The sequence below is a fragment of the Neolamprologus multifasciatus genome, chromosome 20 (assembly GCF_963576455.1).
Source record: "Neolamprologus multifasciatus chromosome 20, fNeoMul1.2, whole genome shotgun sequence".
NCBI classification, from domain to species: domain Eukaryota; kingdom Metazoa; phylum Chordata; class Actinopteri; order Cichliformes; family Cichlidae; genus Neolamprologus; species Neolamprologus multifasciatus.
This window is the reverse complement of record NC_140458.1, coordinates 14,705,705-14,728,908: the sequence shown is the minus strand read 5'-3', so window position 1 is coordinate 14,728,908 and position 23,204 is coordinate 14,705,705. Positions and strand designations below refer to the sequence as shown.

At 39.6% G+C, this 23,204-nt stretch overlaps 1 protein-coding gene across 2 annotated transcripts in view; it reads right to left on the bottom strand.

Moving 5' to 3' along the window:
* Nucleotides 1-1,101: 1,101 nt before the first annotated feature.
* The window catches only part of slc2a4rg (SLC2A4 regulator), a 37,928-nt gene continuing 15,825 nt past the window's right edge, over nucleotides 1,102-23,204 (bottom strand). The window contains exons 3-9 of one of the 2 annotated variants that reach the window (XM_085147172.1): nucleotides 14,594-14,694; nucleotides 12,370-12,608; nucleotides 9,755-9,855; nucleotides 8,057-8,330; nucleotides 6,868-7,008; nucleotides 4,927-5,054; nucleotides 1,102-3,830 (exon numbers count right to left, since the gene is read on the bottom strand). In XM_085147172.1, coding sequence (XP_085003298.1) covers nucleotides 3,719-3,830; nucleotides 4,927-5,054; nucleotides 6,868-7,008; nucleotides 8,057-8,330; nucleotides 9,755-9,855; nucleotides 12,370-12,608; nucleotides 14,594-14,694 — 1,096 coding nt within the window. In that variant the 3' untranslated portion in view covers nucleotides 1,102-3,718. The remainder of the gene's footprint in view (nucleotides 3,831-4,926; nucleotides 5,055-6,867; nucleotides 7,009-8,056; nucleotides 8,331-9,754; nucleotides 9,856-12,369; nucleotides 12,609-14,593; nucleotides 14,695-23,204) is intronic. The other variant, XM_085147173.1, reaches the window with a different exon arrangement.

Genomic DNA, 23,204 nt, shown 5'->3' with positions numbered 1-23,204 from the left:
ATTTATTTACAATCAGTGAGTGAAATAAGCATCTCCTACAACCCAGCCAGAGTTCGGGCTCCAACAGATTGGCTATGTGCCCATGTGGCATACAGATTACAGCCAATCAGTTAGAGATAGTCCTTTATCTCCACTGATTGGCTGCACTAGACCTGCGCTAGGCTGGAATGAGCTACAAGACCATCAGTAGGAAGGTTGGTGAGAAACTGCTGGTGTGATTCTTGGGAAATGGAAGAAATATAAAATGACTCAATCGCCCTCAGTCTGGAGCTCCTTGCAGGATCCTGCCTCACAGCGTGAGGATGATCATGAAAAAGGTGGTGGATTAGCCCAAAACTACACGTGAAGAGTTTGTTAATGATCTGAAGACAGTTGGGATCACAGTCACCAAAAATACCATTGGTAACACATTAGTACGCTGTAATAGACTGAAATGTTGCAGCACCTACAAGGTCCCCCTGCTCACGTAGGCACATGTACAGACCCATCTTAAGTATGCCAGTGAACATCTAAGTGATTCAGAGCAGGCTTTGGAGAAAGTGCTGCAGTGAGGCATCAACGCAACCTGTCATGTTTGGAGGAACAGAAATGCTGAGAATCACTCAAAGAAAACCATCCCCACAGTCAGAGGTGGAAACATTATGCTTTGGGGCTGTCTTTCTGCTAAGAGCACAGGGCAACTTCACCGCATTAAAGGGGCCAATGGACAAGGATGTGTACTGTAAAATCTTGGAAGAGAGCCTCCATGAGCCAGCCAGAACACTGAAGATGGCTCGTGGATGAGTCTTGCAGCATGACAATGACCCAAAATATACCGGCAAGGCAACAAATGAATGGAGTGGCCTAGCTAGTCTCCAGACCTCAGTCCTAGAGAAAATCTGTGGAGGGAACTGAAGCTGAAATTGAGCTTTAAAGTGCCAAACAGAGGCCAAGAAAACTGAGTGGATTTAGAGTTTCTGTAAAGAGGAGTGAGCCAAAATCTCTCCTGAGATGTGTGCAAACCTGGTGACCAACTACAAGTAATGTCTTACCGCTGTGCTTGTCAGCAAGGGTTTGTCCATCGAGTACTAAGTCATGTTTTACATGCGAACTTTTATGTAATGTGGGGTTTTTTGGTTGATATTCTGTCTGTCTCCATTAAAATGTAACTACCATAAAAATCAGTTCATTTCTTTGTAAGTGAGTGAACTCAGGAGATAAAGTAATTGTTTCTCTCACTCGAATGTGGCATCAGCCAACAACAGACAGCACATGCGACTCTGCGATGACAAAGGACAGCACAGGTGTTTCTATGGCGACATATGTCTGAAGTCATCCTGTACCTCAGTCAAGGAGACTGTTCAAAGATTGCATTCTCATACGGAGGACAGGCACTCTGTTTGTCATACATTTCTACTGAGATCAGGTAAAGGCAGTGTCGCTTAGAGTCGAGGGCATGCTGCAGAGCTGCATATAAAATCTGCTAACAATAAACACAGAGTTGAATCTCAAAAAAAAAAAAGAAAAAAGAAAAATATACATCTGTTTTATGTCTCTGAGAGAAAAAAAGTTACCCGTTAAAAGTTTTTTCTTCTTAATGGAGTTGGGTTGTATCAGAATTAGCAGTCCAAAGAATAGGAGATATTACAAACTGCACAGAAGATCCAGCAACACTTTCAACAGTCACATCCTGACACATGGGTCAACCACAAGAGCTCATGACGCCTTACTCACTTTCAGACTTTACCTTCTTTTCTGTGAAAGTAGGTGAAGTTTTGCCAGAAATCTTTATTTTGTCACTAAGAATGTCGGTACTTTTATTTGGCTCAATGGTTAATGGGAAGTATCTTTAGAAGATTATCTTTAATCTCAGTCATCTAAATCTAAAAAAGACCTCAGCTAGCTCTGAGAAACCTGATGAGAGATGTACACTATGAACGGGGAAGGGGAATATGCGTAAATAATAATGCACTCTTAACAATTGTTCCTGATTTTTTTTTTTTTTAAATAATATCAAAAGCAGATCACTACATAGACTACTCGTGTCATTTATTTGTCAATTACAAGTGCTTTTTGCCCATGAAGCTCACAATTTAAAGCTAGTTAACCTTTAAACAGGGACAACCTAAAAATATCTTGTTTTTATTTTGCTCTCTGTTGCTTATTTCAGATAAATGGGATTTTAAGACGTAACCATTTACTTTAAATTTCCAGTAGTGATGTAAAACGTCCTTAAAGGGGCTATGTTGAGTGGAAAAAAAGAACAATAAAGAATTTAACCTTCTAAAAATCTACCACTTATATCTAAAGCATGGAAACCTTGTCCTCTCCTTTACTCTTATAGGCCTAATCTGAAAAGTAAGACTTCATTTTGGTAAAATATTGCTACATTAATTGTTTACATAAATCAGTCAATCTACAAAAACCCTGCCCCGCACTGACTTGACTTAATCCTGCTTATTTATTTCCAAATGTTACACCAGAGCAAAAGATAATTTCAGACCTATGAAATTAACTCTGGTGTGCAATGCTGGTTAATGCTAACTATTCCAAATATGGCAGAGTGAGTAACCTGTCCACTTAAAACTGTAAGAAAATGAATTAGAACGCCTGATTGTGATCATTAGGTGGCAAACAAGTCAGATAATAAGTCAGACTGTAAGTTAAAGTTTCAAAGGGCAGTTCTTATTCACGTATCGTCATGGTAAACAATCTCTTTAAGAGCATCAGCTGTTAGAAGAAAAAACTAGCAAGACAGATGACAATCAATCCTGCAACTCTGCCAATTGCACAGTGAATCTACTTGTTGCGTCAGCAACTCATTGCTGAAAATAAACTACACAGTATAAGAAACAGATGTCCACTTTTTTTGTTACCGTGATACTTTAAAAGAAGGTGCATATTTCTAAAAGTAGAGAGAAGAACAGAGGGAAACACATATCTTGAAAACATTTTGGTGCATCACAGGAAATATTTTTGTACCACTTAGTGTGAAGGGTTTTTGTGCAGCTTTGCAAAACAAATATAGCTGTTTGGCTACTCTGAATCTGTGTAACAAACTAGTTGTTTGATACTGGACAAAACGCATTTCGACATGCAGTCAGCCAGACTGCTGAAGACAGAGATGGTAGAGCTTACGCCAAATCTGCTGGCTGTAAGTGAACAGGATTTTTGCACCTGGTAGGTTTGGAGTCCCTTAAACAGTGACACTGAGAAACAGATATGCTACAGAAATCTTACAAAGCACATCAGGTGTTAACCCATGATCCGACTCAAAAACAGTAGCTTGCATGATGCTCTTCTGATAAACAACAGAGCATACCCAAAAGCTTATTTGTAGTCTTTAAACAATGCCTTGAGTTGAAGCAATTCGAAAACAAAAACTCAAATCAAAAGGCTTATAATCGAATTTAAATGTTTCTTTTTTTCCTTAACTCAACAGAGTGAAAATGTTTCAGTCTTAGAACAAAGTATCCAAACCTGCATAAAGATGTATTTTTTTTTCTCTCTCTCTCGAGAAGTTTTTTTTTAAATGTTTGTTTTGAAGCATCAGTTTTGTTTTGTCTTTGTGTTTGGAAACGGAAAAGAGTGAAGGCAAAAACCCCTGCTGGGCTGGAGGAAGCAGTGCTGAGAAATCCATTGTGAAGAGACTCCCCTTATTTCCTCAGTGGAAGTGTCCACCTCGCTGTCGCTCCTAGAGGGGAAGAGCTCATATCGCAGACCGAGGAAGAGGACTTTATTAGTCGGTGAATCTCTGACAGGCCTTTTTCCAACGACAGGCTGTGCACCACATGTCTCTCTTCTCCATGCCGTACACCTTTCGGCACTTCTTCGCCTCCCCACGGGGTTTCCTTGGTAACAGCAGATGTGACAGCATAAGGACATGCACATAGACATCCAGACACACACATGGGCAAACGGCCTACATATACGTACAATGTGCTTAAAGGTGAGTAGGCACAGTATCTCTCTTTTAAATAATTCAGTGATTCAGTACAAGAACACCATTTTTGAAGAGGCCGACATTATTATAGCTATACACATGTAATATCTGACATGGTTCAGCACCTTGAAGAGTAACGCAGGCTTTTGGCGGTGCACAATTATAATTACACATATGATCCAAACGCCATTATAAGAATTTAAAACAGTCAAACTACTTATCAGCAGAATTAAATACTCAGCCCAATAACATCACACTGGTACGAATGTAATCACATTCACGTTTCAGAAAGTATATTAGTGCAAGCAGCAGTTTTATTCATTTAACCTACTGTGACCCACTGAAATGATAATAGCTTTGTAGCTACAATAGCCACAATTTTTCATTTTAGTTCCCAGCCTGAGGAGTTTGCATGGACTTCCTGCAGACTCCTCTAAGGGAACTAATGGGAAGTGTGTTGAAAGCATAGACAATTAAAAAAGGTGGACGTAGGTAGGTATTTAATTCAGTATGACCTAAAACAGGTGAGTGAGCCCATAAACCCACCAGGAAAGTATTTACAAAGGTCAAAACAGAGAATAATTTTCCAATAGATTTCTATAGAACCATAAGTCTTTTAGCAACAACAGCTTTCGCCATCTGGTGGCCTTTAGATAGAATGCAGGTTTAATTTTTACAACCCAGATGCTACGTAGATGCTTTTTACTGTATATATTTGTAAGCAAAAGTAAGAAAAAAAATGCAAAAGAAAGAAAAGATTTCACATTTGATACCAAATGCTGAATCTGCAAACACAGAGAGAAAGAGACAGTCATTCACACTCCCATCCACACCTATAACCAATTTATAACACCTTTAGAACACACACGCACACTTCACACAGAAAAGCACCAGCTGACCAACAGTTTAAAATTCCAAACATTCTTCCTATGAAGCAAAAGTACTTTTAGTACTTTGACTCAAGCAGACTTAATCAGCACTCAAAGTAAATTGTGGATGCATACCTGGCTCCTTGTGTTGATTTAGGCGATGGCATAATCAGTGGGTGGTTCTTGTTAACAGTGGCGTGTGAGCTAGGTGCTGGCTGCCGCTTTTCTCCAATGCTAACTGTACGAACATGAGTTGTTGCCCCCTGTAAAAGAGTCATAAGTCAGTTGCTCAATATCATACTGACAGAGAGCAGACCAGCTTCATCAAGAGAAATGATCAGATATCAAATACTGATTAAACAGACACATGATGTTTATGCAGTTACAACCACATAATGATGACAGCTGAAAAACAGAAAGACACAACCTGGATTTTTCTGCCCTTGTCTTAATGAACTACAGTACCTTAGTGTAGCACAAGACCACACTGTGTCACTCCTGTTAGTTAATAATAGGACAAAAAAGAACAATTGGATAACACAAGATTTGAACAATGTCAGCTGGTCTGATGATTGAATTTCTGCTGCCTGCAGATCGTAGAGTGTGATTTCGGCTTAAACAGCATGAAAGCATGCCGCCTTCTATCACTGGACTCCTGAGAAACTTTTTAAAATTCATCACTTCAACAAAGCCTTCAACCTCTAGACTTTTTGATTATTTATACTCTTTTGTAAAGTGTCCTTGGGTTTCTTGAAAGGTGCTATACAAATCTAAATTATTAATATTAATATTAAATCAACAGTTCAGGCTGCTACTGATGGTGTAATGGTGTGTTGCTATACTTGGGTTCCATAGTATCAAACTAATCATAACTAAAACAGCATGACATGAGTATTGCTGGGTATTGTTTCTGATCACGTCAATCTCTTCAGGATTCTGGTGAACCAATTCTATCATGACTGCTTCCAGTAAGATGATGCAGCATGTCACAAAGGTCAAATCATCTCAAACTGGTTTCTTAAACAGGACAGTGAGTTCTTTGTATTCAAAGGGCCTCTACAGTCATCAGATCTCAATCCAATAGAGGTAGTGGGATATGGTGGAGATTCACATCATGGATGTGCAGCCAACAAATCTGCAGCACCCGTAGGATGCCATCATGTCAATATACACTAAAATGTCAGAGGGATGTTTCCATCACCTCATTGAATCTATGCCATAAAAAATTAGGCACTTCTACGGACAAAAGAGAGCAACGCAGTGCTAGCAAGGCGTACCTAATAAAGTGGCAGGTGAACATACTGTTCAGTGGTCTGAGCACCCTTTGGCAAATTACATATATTTCTGAAGTGAAAAGTAAAAATAGCAGTCTTTTCTTTGCATTTTAATGCAGAATTAATGTTCATTTGACATACCCAAAGAAATTCAAAATACAACAACAATATACCAATCTAAAAAGCCATTTTTTTATGTCTATGTTTCTCACTGTTTTTGATTACTAAGAACAACAAGATCACTTTGTGGAGCGGTGTACTGTGCAACACCTATAAAACACACACACACAGGTTTATCACAAATATATAAATTACATTTAAATTTTGCATTTGTTTGGTTCAGACACTGGCACAAGCATGACTTAAAAGTTCTCTGCAACACAACCGTGACAAAACAGCGGAAACTGCCTTTCCATAATTACTCTGCTCCTTCTTCCAGCTCCAATTTTTCCAACCAGTGGGAAAGCTACCACTATCTACAGTGGAAGACAAAAGAACTCTGCTTTTCTTTTGCTGATTGTGCAATCGAGCCTTCATTCAAAGTGGTGGTAAACTCTGTTGGTATCATGTTGTAGCCATTGCACTGAGCAAACAAATTGTATTAGATAATGATCATTTGAAACCAAGAGAGTCGTCAACTGCTTTAGGTACAGAAACAAAGACTGACACTTCTCTGTATAAAAAGAACATAGCGTAAAGAAGCAAGGACAGAAAAACAAAAAAGTGAAAAAAGCTTCCATGAAAAGAGCAGTGGAGAAGTTAAGATGAAGTTCAAAGGGTTGTGAGATAAAGCCTCACTCACCGGGATGCCTTTAAAAATGACAGGAGGGGACTGCCACGACACACTGATGCCATTGCCAGTCCCAGTTCCAGGCCCGATCCCATTACCACTGCCTATCCCAGCCAGCTCAGGACCCACTGGGATACTCACTGGAGCGGTGGCCTGGAACATGGACAGCCACCCCACATAGCCAGGAGAAGACACAACAGAAACGAGAAGGGACGGGAAATGAGCAAAGAGAACAGAAAATGAGAGATCACAGAGGGGAATAGGTTGTATAAATTAGAAAGGAAGGCATATCTTCAGCTTTTAATCTGAAAGGTGCCTTAAACGAAATACTGATCACAAATGTACAACAAAACTGCTAATATTTTTAAATTCACACAAATAAAAAGATTTGAGTGAAAACTTTAGTTAACCAAAACTGGCAGGCACTTGCAAAATATTGCACAAACGGCAGTATAAGGAATAGCAGGAAGAATATGAAGTTAGGATAAATAAAAGAGTACGCATACAGTACAATACAGAGAAAATGAAGTAGTCCTATTCAGTTTCTTTGCATAAAAGAAACGTCGCAGTTTCTTTAATATGTGTATTCAGTTGTCATGGCAACTAAAAGTGTGATCCTACCTGAAGCCAATGAAAAGGACTGAATTCTGTGAATTCCTAAAGTATTTAAACTTTAACCAAACTTCCAGCTGACACCATGTAATTTTACCTTCAAGGACAGGTCAATAGAAATGGCGCATAGACAGGCAAGGAAGGCCAATGAGAAGAGGTTTAAGGAGGCACAGACACCTAAAACAGGACTACACAGGACTTTAACCATGATCTGAAAATCTAATAACTAAAACTTTTCTGATATCAAAATGAGCAAAAACTGGATTCAGACTTCATTCGTCATGTGAACTTCTGTCAATATTTGCCAGAAAGTTTTGCTTCTCTCCTTGTTACATACTCCCACACTGGCGTAGGAGCTAAGTAACTCACCCTGGCCTCTTTATTTATTCATTATTTATTTATTTGTTTCTTGTTTTCTCTGATTGAAAAACTGCCTCTGCACATTCCACATATTAGAATACTGAATCCTGGATTAGTAACATGCCAAATGTTTAATGTTTTGTCTTGTTTTTTTTTTAAATTTTATTTTATTTTTTAAATGCAGCTTCAGCTATTCTGTGTGTCTTGTCTCGCGCTGAATGTGAATTACCTGGTAGGCATGGTCAGTGCGGATGTGGCAGAGTGTGGAGGGAGCTGACTGACTGAGCAGTGAAGGGGCGTGGCACTGCGAACCATTCATGTTGATGTGCTTCGAGTGAGGGACATCGGTGAGCGGTGGAGGGAAGATGGGCGGCGGGCCGGCTGTGGTTGGGGAAGTGGGTGTGAGGTTGGACAAGCCCTCCGTGAGGCTGTCCATGTTGACCTCAATCTCTGAGTAGTAGAAGTCCTCTTCTCCATCACTGTAGTCAGAGTCACTGCTTCGCCTACAGGGGAAGGTTATATATTCCCGATTTAAAAATAAACATTTAATAGGTTTTTAAGATAAACTGTAAACATACAAGTGATAATGATAAGAAACCACAAACAGGCTCTCAATACATTACGACGGAATCAAGATAGACACCTAGAAACACGGATAGACAAGTTGTTGATTATAACAAAAAAAGTGTACTCTCTCCAACAGAAGGGGGCAGTGTAACCCAGTGTGCTGCAAAGGTCCTTAAACATACAAGCTGGGAATTAAACTAACAAAAACAAAAACTAAGTACAACGCCCACAAGAGAAAATAATCCTTCGAGTAACAGTGTCTCTTTCTCTTAACTTAGAATTGCATAAAGGTATGAAATCGCTTTCAAGCCTTCTGTTAGTTGATTTCTGATTACCCAAGGCGTACCTGCTGCACAGCAAAAACAGCCACAGCATGACTCATCATGCAGTTGACCATATATAATATAATGTGATGTCTTGCAAAAGAAACAACATCTCCATGCACTGCAATAAATTATGGGTTAAGCTGAGAAAAATTGGTCTTAACTGGGCAATGCACAGCTGCAGTCATAATTATTCACCTCCATAAACTGTGATGTGAATACAATTTATACAACATTTTTTCCTTTTGTAATATTCACCTAACCTTTTATGTGCCCTTTTGCGTAAGAATGTAGAATCTTCCTTCAAGCACTGCCTTTTTTGGTGTAATCAATTTAGTCTTTTGAGACAGATCATTTATCTTTGCATGTACTTGCTTCTTGGCTTAAAACACCTGTATTTTCAGGATTTATATCTGCACAGCAGGTCTAACTCCCCTTAAAAAAAATCTTATTTTTGAGCAGTTAGAAATTCTGACCAGAAAATTGAAAATGTTTTACTTGTAAACCTTTGCATATGTTCCATGGCTGAATGGTTTTTTGATAGTAAATGTGCCTGTGAGCACCTGTGCAGAGGCACAGTAAATTCAATAGCCCAGTTGGACACCATCCAACTGTGGCAATGTGTGTCACTTTTCTTGTCTTACCACACTATTTTAAAATCACAAGGTATGGGAGCATTATCTGGAGCTGCAGAAAAGAGATTACTAACACAAACAGAAAACACAGCTTTAAACAATGACAGCTTCACAAAAAAGAATATCTGTGTGATCTCTTGAGATTATAAAACACATGACGGTGGCATGTGTATGTTTAGGTATTTAGCTAAGAAAAGCATGGTACTAAGTGCATGATACACACAATATAAAAAACTATGTTTGAGAGCCGACCATTTTCTAATCATTTTTTTAAACATCTGACAGGACAACATGAATATGCAGCTGTAATCTGGTCATATTTTACACAAATACGGTCTGCTGAGCCCCGAAGGCAGTAACTCAACACTGTGTGGGTTTACTTTGTAATGACTACCAACTAACCCCAGGTGGATGGTGCGGATGTGTCGCTGGATCCCTGAGGAGGTGCTGAGGACCTTTTCACAGTTCTTCCACAAGCACTTGAACATGACCTTCATTGAGTTCTGCAAGAGACGTTTACCAAAAACAAAACTAATGTTAGCTGGCTGTTGCAAAATCTTAGCAGTTGTGCTCTGGTTTCTGAGTGAGAAATCAAGCTGTCAATTAAAACAATAAATAAATGAACACATTTTCTGCATAACACAGTTATGCATGGGATGGCCTGTGTGGCCTCCTCAATAAGAACTGCTCTGTTGAGAAAGAGTAAGAGTACAGTGGGAACTCTTTGGGATGGAATGGGGATATATAGCACAGGAATAATTCGGTGATTACATAAAAGGCTGGTCACACTGTTTAACAAAACATTCAGACCTCTCACAAAACTAGACGTGTAATTTGAAAATTTTCCTCACAGCTGATCCTCTTGTTTTTTTTGTGATTTTACCAAAGAAAGAACAACAAAAGAACAAAACATAAGACCTTAGTTCATTTAAATGGGAAGCTGTTAGTTGATGAGAGATAGATTGCCACTTTTTATTTTGACTTGTTTTCTTTTTCCACATATCAGGCCCTGGCAGCTGTCCCTTTAGCAGGCAGGGGCCTGCATTGCTGCTAATGAAAGACAGTGGGTGAAAGACAGTGGGTGTGTACTTTTATTACCTTCCAATAGCCTCTGGAGAAAAAAGGGCAAGAAGAAGAGAACTGAGGGAGGGAGCATGAGAGACAGAGGAAGCAGGGCAAGAGAAGCGTTTAAAGCAGGTTTTTAACAATAGTTACATTAACTTTCTTCTGCACCGCTATTCCTCTGAACTACTTCTCACTGACTCCTACAGCATACACTTACCCCTAAACCCTTCAAAAACACAAGAGGCCAAACTCCTAAACTCTTTGACTGATGCTAGCTTTATGCACGTACCCCATGAAGCTGTTTGCAACAAAAAGTACACAGCAAAGCTAATCTGTAATCCTACAAACAATCACAAATCACTTAATTCTCAAAGCGTTTTTCTTGCCTCTTACCACAGTAACATTAAGACTAGTGAATGCCATGTTAAATAATCCTCTTAATTCAATGCCCGCACAAAAATCAGACAGCCTAAAATCCAGTGGGGGTAGTTGCTGTTAAGAGTTTGTGACAGCTATGTCACAACACAAAGCTAACCAGCAAATTAGCCAACCTTTAAGCCCACTTCCACACAACTTGTTTTTCTATACTTGCCCCAGCATCATCCTACTTAATTTCCTGTCTGCTTATCTATAGAATGGCATGTCCTTGGAGTCTTTATGGTTTTCATATATTCACTGCTGCCTCACTCCAGGGAGGCTCAATTGCAAACTCCCACATATACAGTATATGAGCTCTCCTTTGTCACCGTATGGCCGGAGGAAATATTGAGATTGATTTCTCCTTCTGCTGCTACCCTGTGCATCAGTTCTCCTTTCTGTCTTTATACCCTCCAACTGCCCTCATTTTTATGCATCCCTTGCATGCTTACTTCCTGCTGTTCATTCCTACACAGTCTGACGATTTTCTTTCATTCTTATAAAACCCTATCACCTCTTTCCCTGAAAGGACTGAAAAGGCGATTGGAAGCTACTTGACAGCAAAAACATTTTGCTGTTCTGGACTGCTTCTGTAGTACAAAACGGAGGAGGTGAAGTAAAGCAAGAACATAATCAATTGTCCACACAACCAGAGAGTGGCAGGCCATATGTAAGGTTATTTAACCTGCCTAGTGCTTATGTTTGACTGTTTGTGTTGTGGATTTTCTATCACCTACCTAGTACTTAAAAATCAGAAAGGTACAGAGCTGTTTGTATACAAGCTCAGCTTGATTTACTATCTTCAGGATGTACTCTATATATTTAGCCTAGACATGTGTTAAATGCTCTTACCCTATAACAGCTGGGATAGCTTCCTGGCCCCTGGGACCCTAAGTTGGATAAGTGGTTAAGAAAATAGATGGACAGATGGGTGGATGAACCACTGATTATTTCCTATTCAAAACTAAAATTTAATCTGCTTTTTCCTCTTTTAAACTTCTCTATGAAACTTTATCAAGTTGACAACAGTCACTTCAAGGGACTTTATATTGTGAGGTAGAGACCCTACAATAATACAGCAAACACTCCCGCAATCAGGCGACCCACTAAGAGCAAGCACTTGGCAACAGCAGGAAGGAAAAACTCCCTTTTAATGGGAAGAAACCTCTGGCAGAATCAGACTCAGTGCAGCCATCTGCTGCAATCAGCTGGGGGTGAGAGGAGTGAGACAGGACAAAATACATGCTGTGGAAATGCAGTGTGGTGTATAAACACAGAGTGAAAAAAGGTCAAGAAGAAGAATGCTCAGTGCACTATGGGAAGCCCCAGCAGCCTACACCAAATCTAAACACAAACTGTAATCATCAGGTGCACTAAGGTGTAGTGAGGTGAAAAAAAACTGTTGAGACCAAAACAAAGTCCAAGCTTCAGAGGTGTGACACCACTGCCTCAAGCCTCAAGCCGCTTGGATGCCACAAAACTACCCAAGTTAAGAAAGAAAGAAAGTCAGTCAGGATGTAAGCGTTTATCTTTACCTTTCGCTTCCGAGGTATGGGGTCTTCAAACATGAAGTGCGGGCTCTCTGTGACATCCTCACTGCCATCATCACCCTGGGACGAGAGCGGGAAGCTCTTGTTGGTATCGTTTAAAAGAGGTGGGGACGGAGTGGAGGGGACTGAATGGTCACTGGCATCCCAGCTCCAGTTGCCGCTGGTCGAACTGCTGTAGCTAGCTGACAGCACCTCTTTCCAAGCTCTGCCGGCAGGCTCAGGGGCTGTAGTTTATACAACACAACAACTTATTGTTATTGGCAAGACGTGACTGAAATGAGGATGAGAACAGGTCCATAAAAACAGCAAACTTAGCTGATTTAAATCTGGCCATCTCATGGATGAGAAGACAGCTTTGAGCTTCCAACACAGCTGGTATTTTCAGATCACTTCCCGTCATCTTCTGACCATGCTGCATACCAGAGTGCCAGCTCAGAGCACTTTGAGTTTTTTTGGCCAGACAACATAACAATTTTCATTCACCATATGGGCCCCTCATTAGATTTGCCTCCTGCAACTTTCTCCATTCCCCAAAAATAACAATGAAATTGAAGGGCAGCAGTTTTGGCACACTGGACCAGATTCAGTGGCCATCGCAGACACAAATTAAGTGGACAGCTGCCCTACAAAACAAACAAACAAACAAAAACCCAACCAACAGTCCAGGGGGTGCACAAGAAGATGGCCCTTGAACAGGACAACCATTTTAACTTGATCTGTTACCAGAACGCTTTGATAATATCTCTCAATTTTAAATTTGTATTACTGGAAACATAATATTGGGGCTCTCTTGCAAAACAATCCCAATTCTAATGTCACAAAAAAATTTAAACATATGTCTTAATCTGTAAACCTTAGAAGCTTATTTCCACAAATTATATAATATCTAAAACAATGGATTCTTTACTACACCACATATTTTTTAGCTACTGTATACTGAAACTTCAACCATTGAGTCCAAACTTTCTTTACTTCCCAGAACAAATACTATACAATTTCCAGTGTATAGGCCCAGAAACCCTTTCAATGCATTTGTTAATTTGTTGATCAATTATATAGTACTTGATTATCACAATGGCTTTATCTGACTTTTAATCAGGCAAATTATAGTGAAAAACACAGAGCAAGGACTAATATCATACATTTTTGGAGAGACCTTCTACAATTCAATAACTGTTTCCCATATAAATATAAAGAGATAAGTGTTATCACACTATTTCTCAGAATTATCAAGGGGCTTCAGTGGACTGTGTGTTTTCACACAAAAAATATAAAAATAAAAATAGGATATCCAATCCTGCCTCAACTCATAAAAACAAAAAACCTGTCACTTTTTTAACAACCAAATGCACCAGGAGCTAAACAAATAAATAAATAAACAATTTAATTGTTAAGTTACAAAAATATAAGGAGAGGTTTTGGAGGTTGCATTGAAAAAAACTATCCAATCTCAACAGGGATCCTTACAACCATGGATACTATTTATAAAAGCACCACTGTGATTTACCACAGAGTAATCAAGCAACACCCCCTTTCTGAAATATTTTGTCAAATAAGCATTTCATCAAGCATTGCAATCATAAACCCACAGCATCCTCTGATCTGATCTAATGACTGCATCACACATCATTTCTAAAATGAAAGCTTACAGTTCTTGGTTTATTTCTATTATGTCCGAAATGGTGCAGCAGTGTCAACAGGGTGCTTCTAGCCTTTAGAGATAAAAGCTATAGGAGCCCTTCCTGAGAGCAAAAAACCAGCAGCCCGGGTTTAGCGCTGAGCTAAAAAGCTGTCAGGTCTTTGACCGTCTGGTGGTTGGCATGGTAATGGCAACCACAGCAACACTGGAAACAGCAAAAGGAGCTGTGGTGAAATGATCAAGGCTAAACAGTTGGCAGTAAGTGCTGGGCTTGGGTAAACATACATGCATGGAAAGATGATGGAATAAAGTGCTAATAACACTGCGTGACCCTTCTCTGGGATAAATACATGTTAACACATCAACGAGTCAGCAGCTCAGCCTGTGTCAGGGTAAACTTACATCAAGTGATTTGTGGTGAGCACCATCCCCAGCGAGCGACACAAAGTGAATGTCCTTGATTTTGTTAAACACAGTGGATGAGTCAGTGTGTGACAAAGCAGCTTGCACTCAAGGAGCAGTAGGTGCATGGGTGCATGAATGCAACTGATGCCGAGCCAATGGTGTTACCTGTGGGTGCAGACGAAGGGTAATGCACCAAAGGTGATGTGGACAGTGAGGTCAGGACGGTGGCAGCCATCACCTCCTTATCGGCGTGACCTGACGGCTTCCTGCAAAATAAAAATGCACACTGAGCACGAGAAACATATCTGGTGTAGTTTTAAGGGGTACTCTTGTCTAACCAACCCCATGCTCTATAAAACAGAGATTTGTCTGTTTTTCAGAGTATTGGAAAATATTTAAGGAAAAAAAAGTTTAACCTTCTCCCCAGAGAAACATTCAATTCTCTATATAGCCTAAAAATACAAACTGTGATGTTAGAAGAAATTTACATTAGGAGGTAAACAAGTCCAACAAGCAGCCAGAAGACAGAGAGATATGTAATTTCATGTACAGTAAATCTTAGACAACATACTATTGTGTGTGTTCAAATGTGTGCTTGTGTGCATATATACAAGCACGGGGACAAAGCCTCTAGAGTGAAAGTGTTTTGTGGTGTGTTTCTGCACAGCTTGTGCAACCTCGCTTAGAGGGGAGAACCATGCTTTTTGCTCAGTTCCTTCTCAGAACACCCCATGCAAAGCAATTCAACCTCATCTTAAATCTTATTCATACTACCCACTTGAACTGACACCAGAAAACATTCACAAACACAGGCACAGACAGCCTAAACAGTGTGCTTTGGCATAAGGCATTCTTGTTAAAAAAAAAAAAAAAAAAAAAAGATCCTGCAAAGACAAATAAGCTTATCTGCTTCAGACACACACTTATTATTCTTGTTGGTTCTATTTAAGACTTCTACTGTCCTTGAAAGCAAAAAGTGGGGAAAACTATTTGAGGCCAGGCCAAGCGTTCATCCCCGCACAGTTGTTCACATTTGCACACACATAAACAGATTTCAATTCTCATGTAAGATCCTGAAAAAGATATACCAGTGTCCGTACCAATCAGCTATGTAAGTAAATATGAATCCAAATTTACCGATCTGTGCTATACACAGTAGACACATACTCATATTCTCATAAAGAATAGAGTCTGCAGCTTTAAGAGCTCTAGTCCCGCCCCAGACTTCTTCACTACACAACCAGAGTAAACTGGTTTGAGGCATTTTCTCAGCCAAGCCCTAAGCCCTGGCAGAGATCCACTCTTGAATTCTCGGTGCGTGTACACACACACACACACACACACACACACACACACACACACACACACACCAAAAACTTCATGCTGGAATCAACAAACAAGAGAAAAGAGAAGTACGCTTCAAAAATTAGCAAGTCTACATGTATCTGCGCACATTCACACACATTTTCAAATGAGAAGTCTCTAAAACATTTTACACATGCAGAAAAAAAGTTTAAAAGTGCCGAAGCTCCCACGCTGATGAGAATGCGTCGGATAGGAAGCAAACAGATCAAAATGGAATGTACCAGATACGGAGGAATCTTTCAGCCAGTCTGAGCACAAATGTGCTCCCACAAAAGTTGTTGGTTTTACTCTCCAGCATCCCAAAACTTGTGTGTGTTTGTGAATTCAACGCAGACATTTGGAAAAATGGTAGGATATACTCTATAATATTCAAATACTGCCAAGATAGAAGCCATGGTAAGAAGTAGGGTGTGCAGCACACAGGACACACAGGACACACAGGACACACAGGACACACACACACACACACACAGGACAAGAGATAAAGAGATAACAAGATTAGCTGTGTCCTATTGCAGTCATTAGCCTTGTTTTCAGCAATAACTCGGGCAAACCAGGGACACACTTCTGATTTACCTCCATCTCTCGTTTAATAAAATCCATCTATAAAGTTTGTGTTAGGGCTCTTGGTTACCTTCCATTTGGCCTTCATATAGTGCGGTACTCTGATAGCATACCACTGACAGTCATGCATGTCTGTTTTCTGGTGTGTGGCCTTAGCAAGAGAGATTAGGAAAAACAAACACAAACTGGGAGGACAACAATCCCTGTAGTTGATGTATGGCCTCATTCAAACTTTGATATTCCCCTCTCGTACACATTGATATAGACACACCTATTCCAGCACACCCCAGCACTCATTAATACCCATCCCTACAACCCACCCTGATTTCCTGACATTGAGTGTTTTCCTTCCTCCTTACCAGAAAAAGCAATGATAACTCCACCACAGTTTCAATGCATCTGGTTCAAGTTTTTAATGTGTGTGAGTGTGCATTGATTAAACAAAAACAAAACAGTAAAGGCCTCCTTCAGAAACCTTTTCTAAAAAGGGCACTTGTTGATTGACTTCTATTCTTGCTGACAGCAGCAGAGCTAATCTGATATCACACTGACTTTGATATCAATGTTTACATCAACTTAGAAGCAGACAGTTGTCACATTTTACATTTTAGAAAACCAGATTAGAGAGATAACCAACTAAAGCAGATATTGCACACTAAATGACACGGCCTGCTACTCTTGTTTTCACTTCTCATCTGCCTGTGAAATAACTAAGGAGCCTTTAAACATGGTGAGAGTGGATGACAGCTGAAAGAGCAACAGCATTGATGTGCCGTAAATCTGTCTGCATCTTCTTATGAGAGGCTTTATTTTGGAGCAAGTTAAACTGGGGATGTCTTTATTTAGTGCCCAGAGTGAGGCAAAGAGAGAACAGAGATTGCTGTCAACAAAGTTGGTCTGTGTGTGATGTGATATATATATATATATATATATATATAATATATATATATATATATATATATATATATATATATATATATATATATATATATATATATATATATATATATATATATATATATATATATATATATATATATATATATATATGTGTGTGTGTGTGTGTGTGTGTGTGTGTGTGTGTGTGTGTGTGTGTGTATTTGGGAGAGGAGAAGGGTGGGGTTTTGGTTTCCAGGATGTTTACACAAACCATTGAGTCTATCCGTGGTACATTTATGGCATGCAGTAAATCTAATAGTGACATGATAAACATAGCAGCCCTCCACCCTCCCACATATGCAGATGAACATGTGTAGGCGCATACTATGTGGTAACTCTGGTATTTGTTGAACTATAATGACATCATTTGCAATTGAAGCTCTTAAATTTACAAGCAGTGCCATTGACAACTGTCTTTTATGAGACAGAACTTCCCAACTGATGTATATTACTTAACTCTATTTTACAGTACTTGCATGTGTGTGTGTTTTGCATCTAGTTTGGTTGAAGCGTTTGGCACACTTAAGTAAATGCAGAAACAACACCATTCACTCAATCTCGCTCACACACAGCCTCTTACCTTCCTTCCTCCTCAACTTGTATTGGCCTTGGCTGGGCCAAAAACACTCCCCTCTGGCAGCAGCACAACACAACCAGCTAAAAATCAACAAGCCAGGCCCAGGCACATACAGGGAGAGGGAGAGAAAGAGACTGCCACTTAAAGCCCAGCCAAAAAGCAGGCAGCAACAACAAGATGTGATTATGGAAGGGGGGGGAGAGAGAGATTCAAGGATCTGTATATTTGTATATTGTGTGCCAAAAACAGTTAAGTTTTAAAGATGACCATTTCACCTAATGTGCACTGCAATAAGCCAGGCAAGAGCTGGCTGTTTCCGTGGGATGGTTTTCCAGCTGACTTTTTATTACTTGGATGTGGAAAACATGGGGTTTTTCCAAGTTTCCTAAGGGGACACTTGAGGACTCTGATACTGCCGAGTTACTGTTTGGCACCACCAGCCGGTACTATAGTGGGCTCTGTGCTGTTGTTGGGGAGATGACAGGGCCTCCCCACTATATTTAACACATCACCTCTGCTCTAGTTACCATTCCAGTCAAAATCCCTAGGATCTGCCTGGTTTATAGAATGATAGCCCACTTAAGATCCAGGTCAACAGCTACAAAACACATGACTGAAAAAGCGATACACTGTGTATATGGCTGAAGATTTCTCATACTGTATTGGCTTTTCTAAAGTACACCTTTCATCTGAGTTTTTCCCAACCTACTCTAATAATTGCATGTGTATCCAAAGTGCTTCTAGAAGTGTCTCACTACTTGGTAATGCCTTTGGGCAGTTATTTTGAAGCCTCTGTCAAATAATTTGAACAAGGCCATACATTTATATTAGGTTCTCACTTTGACATAAAAACTACGTGTCCCATTAGAGTACTGTACAAATCTATACAAATTTCTGTTGTGGATCAGTAAATATAAATTCATGTCTAAGATAACAACTAGATATGGCTGCTATTACACAGTTAAAACTGCTGTGAACCTCTACTGTCCCTATCCATGATTGGCTCATGTATTTCCCACTTCAACTGTTGATTTGCTCTTTAGAGGGGTAAAACAGATTTCTATTTAGGATTTCACCGATGTATCTCACCTGTCTGCCAAAGAATATACTCATTTTATAAAAACTGACTACCAACAATCCCCCTCTTATCTAGGGCTTCTTCTGCATGTCAATGAGACTACATTGATGTATCTTGTTTACCAAGAAAGAAACTGTTCCTCACTTGACTCCAGTTTTAGAAGTTCAAAAAAAAAGAGAAAGGCAGAGTAGGGCTGTGCGATATGACCAAAATCTCATATCCCGATATAAGAATTCTATCGTCCGATAACGATGTAAATCACAAAAATGTAACATTTTCTGTAAATTCTGTGAATCTCGGGCAGCTCGACTTGCGTGAAGTGTTTCCAGCTGCGCGTCATGTAGCTGGAGTCGAGTGTTTTAACAGATGCATGAAACTATACATTTTTAGACATAAGTTGTAGCGGCCGCCGTTTTCTTTGTGAGTATTTATTACACGGCGTGCTGCGGGGAAAAGCCTGTTCTAACGTTTGAGTCTAAGGTTTATTTTTTAGCACTTGGCGGCTCTTTTTTACTTCTCATCCGTAAATAATCTGCTCTTTCACGTGATAAAGTTTATGTTGAAAAGTCTCAACAGGATCTTGAGCTTTATTGTGAAAGGTTTATGTGGAACATAAACAAGCGGACACGCGATGGTGTTACCGCCGTTGTTGCTAACCAAAACGCATAAAAACAGGCGCTTATCCGTCCATAGTGTGGTTATATTAAATATAAGAGAAAGAGAGAACTTTAAGAAATTAATATAGCCACTACAGCGTCCATCAAAACAATGAAAAAATATTGCCGTAAACAGTTTATTTTGCGACAGCACGAAACAAACGATAGTGTAAAATGAAACGATAGACGTTTTTATATCGTCATCCGATATATATTGTTATATCGAACAGCCCTAAGGCAGAGTGACAGGGACTTGGCAGTATTTGTAATATTTATCGTTTTGTTGTATCACTTCAGTATGACAGGTCCAGTTTTCACTGGAGCGACACACTGCCAACAATAATCTCTGATCTTCCCCTAAGCCCCGGTGGTGGAGGTTTTTAATAGCACTTATCTGTCCAATGTGATCATGTGTTCAACATGATCCCCAAAACAGGCATCAGATAGCTTTTTGTGCCTGTATGTACTGTATGTGTGCTGACTTCCTCATATTCAAAGTAGGTGCACGTGCCTTAAATTGGCAGAGGCTTGCGTGTGATTGGCAGTTAGAAAGACAGCAAACACGGCATCACAATCACATGAGTAAAATAAACTTTGAAGCACCTCTCTGTTTGAGTCATCATGGAACCTAACCCTACACATTCAGCATATGCTGACTGGTGTTTTTCCTGTTTTCTTATGAGGTATCGTTACTGAACACAAACAAATTCAAATGCACATGGGGTAGAGAGATATGCACACCAAAAATAGAGGTAATATCTCCGCCTGCATTAGTCATCCTCATGCACACACTCTGTGAAGGAGACTGACAGGTAAATAGATGGCAGCCACAAAGTGTGTTGCTAACATACTTTTTTCCTCCTTTGCTGTAATAGGTGTTTTCAGTCTTTTTGATTTCAGTCTATTTCAGACTAAGAGGGTTGTAAATGCTGCCTTCAGAAAATGAGGACTGTTGTCTAAAAATGAAGAACATTCAGCAAAATGTCATCTAACTGGGATATTCTGTACAATGAGGTAACGTTAAGACAATAGAGGCTATTAGAAAAGACCAGGCTTTTGTTGATGTTCCTCTTGCCTGGGGTGCAGCTCGGACAGCTTCCCCTTCCACACCCACTACTCTCAATCCCACACTCTCTCTGCCCCTCATCATCTTGCCTTGACTCCACAGTATTACGTAATGCCCTCTGTTCATCTTTTTCTGTCTCACTATTTTTGCTGCAGGCAGATGGTAATGATTAGCACACTCTATCCCTGACCCAACACAAGCTGGTGTTAGTGTCCACTCTGCCTCTTTCTAGGCTTCCTGCTTTACACTTCTATGTAAAGGTGCTATGCACTGTATGAACTGAATGAATACAATGTAAAAATATATGAAGTATATAAATATAGAAGTGTGGGTAGGCATTAAGTATGATTATCACTGTGCATGTAACCACGCATGTGTGTGTATATTCCTAAGTCTGCCATTATTGTCCATTCAATACACATGTTGCCGCTTACGTAAGTCTCCAAGCTTTGAACCCCCGGAGAGAGAGAGGCTGTCAGACAGGAGCTGTGTCTCTTTAAAGTGGGTTGTGAGTGTGAGGGTTATTCAGTGGTGGGACAAAAAGCCCTCTCTTTCTCTCTCTTGATCCTAGAATGCAATCTGTGCCCTTAGGGAGAAGCACAAACAACAGATAGCTTTATTCTGGCAAAATAATACCGGCTAGACGTTGAGAAAAAAGGCATGATTCCCTCTGTGGCGGTGGCGATTCACTCAAGATGTCATAAACTACACAACACAGAGGATGATATCTACAAATTTCAGCTGAACTACAAGCTCGCATTGATTCAAACCTCAGTGAATAATGGTTATTTCGTGTCGAGTAACCGCACATCCCATTTCAGGATCACACAGGTGCTTGTGACGAACATGCCTCCGTGAGAAAATGTTGCAACAGCTCTTAAAAGGATGATGACAAAGTAGATCATGACACACTACCTGGCTTGCATACCATGCTCATAAACTGTGCATGGGGTAATTGTAGGTGATCAGATTTACAGTGCGAGCTTGACACAGTCCAGTGCAAACAGACACCGAGTGAAGAAAGGTTGAATTTGAACCTCACCTCACTTCGTCAATGAATACAAAAAAAAAAAAATCCACAGTCACTTTTCCATAGCCACACTTTAGGGTACTACTACCTCTCATAAGACATCAAATCTGTATTATAGCTGTATATTGCTTATACATGTAATATTATTACGAAATAATAAATACTACAATTAGTCAGTAGTTTTACTTTTAGACATCTTTATAATAGTGTTAATGTCTCTCAGGTACCTTCCTTAACTTCCCCACTGTCATTTGATGATATACAACAAGACTAACTTAGTTCCCTCCAATAACAATGCTGTTGCTAGGGGGAATGTGGGGTATTCACTTCTGGCCTGTGCCCTTATTTTCCTCTAGGAAGTAAACAAGAAAAGACCTTTCTGCCTGAAAACATCTACTCCTTATCAAAACAAATATGAATCTATATTTGATGTAGTAAGAAGTCATCAGTGCATATCACATGTATGTGTCAAACTAATTTAAACCACCCTGTCACTCAATGTACTCACATTAACTGGCAAAATACAAAAAGTAAATACTAGAAATGCTACTTAGTGGAAATGGTGAAAAGGCTTTGAATAACGGTCAAGTTCTCTTCCTGAAGAAGTCGTGCTTTTATTTTGTTTTAAATTCTTCACTTCTCACTCCTACACTTGCTTGCTCCTGAGATTTGTCCGTCTGCCATCACAAGCCAGAGCAGGCCTTTGCCTGGTTTCCTGTGTTTTGCAAAGGCAAACCAAAGCTGTTGCAAAGCCACTCTGCTCTACTTACTCCTATAAAGCCAAATATCTGCAGGGCACCGTCAGACAGACAAAGACTCCAGCCAGTAAAATAAACTGACCCCTAAAAAAGATAGGGGTTGTACGAAGCACATCAGTAGAAGCACTCTAGCAAAAAAAAATTGAAAAAAAAAAAAGAAAGAATGTAAAGCAAGAAGTTAAAAGCAAAATTATTACCTGGCTTCTAAGTTGAATGTTTGTCTACAGCCTGTTTGCTTACTGAGCAGTAAAAGCAAAGATGTGTTAGGAGTTATGTTTGTCATATAAGGACAACCTTTGACACAGTTTTGTGGTGGACTGATAAGCATGCACAAAAAAAACTAATAATTGTGGATTTAATCTACAACAAAATCCACAATTTTGTGGTAAATGTACAATCACAATAAATGGCTATTCTATTCTATTCTATTCGATAATAATCATCCTAATTTTTGTGCAACATGTATTTGAACCATTAGCAGAAATACATTTAAAAACTTGCACAGGGATTGGATAACTATCTATAGATTAAATTATAAAAATGGCATGAAAACAGACTCTCATTTTGTTATATTTTTTTGTATTATATGTAAAAAATAAATAAATATTTTTTTACTCAACCCAGATCTTCACTGAATATCATCCTACTCTCAGCACCTCACTAATCCTGACAAACTGTACCGGATAGTGACTAATATAGAGGAAAATGCCATAAACCATATCTTTTAGTAATTTAAGCCTCCC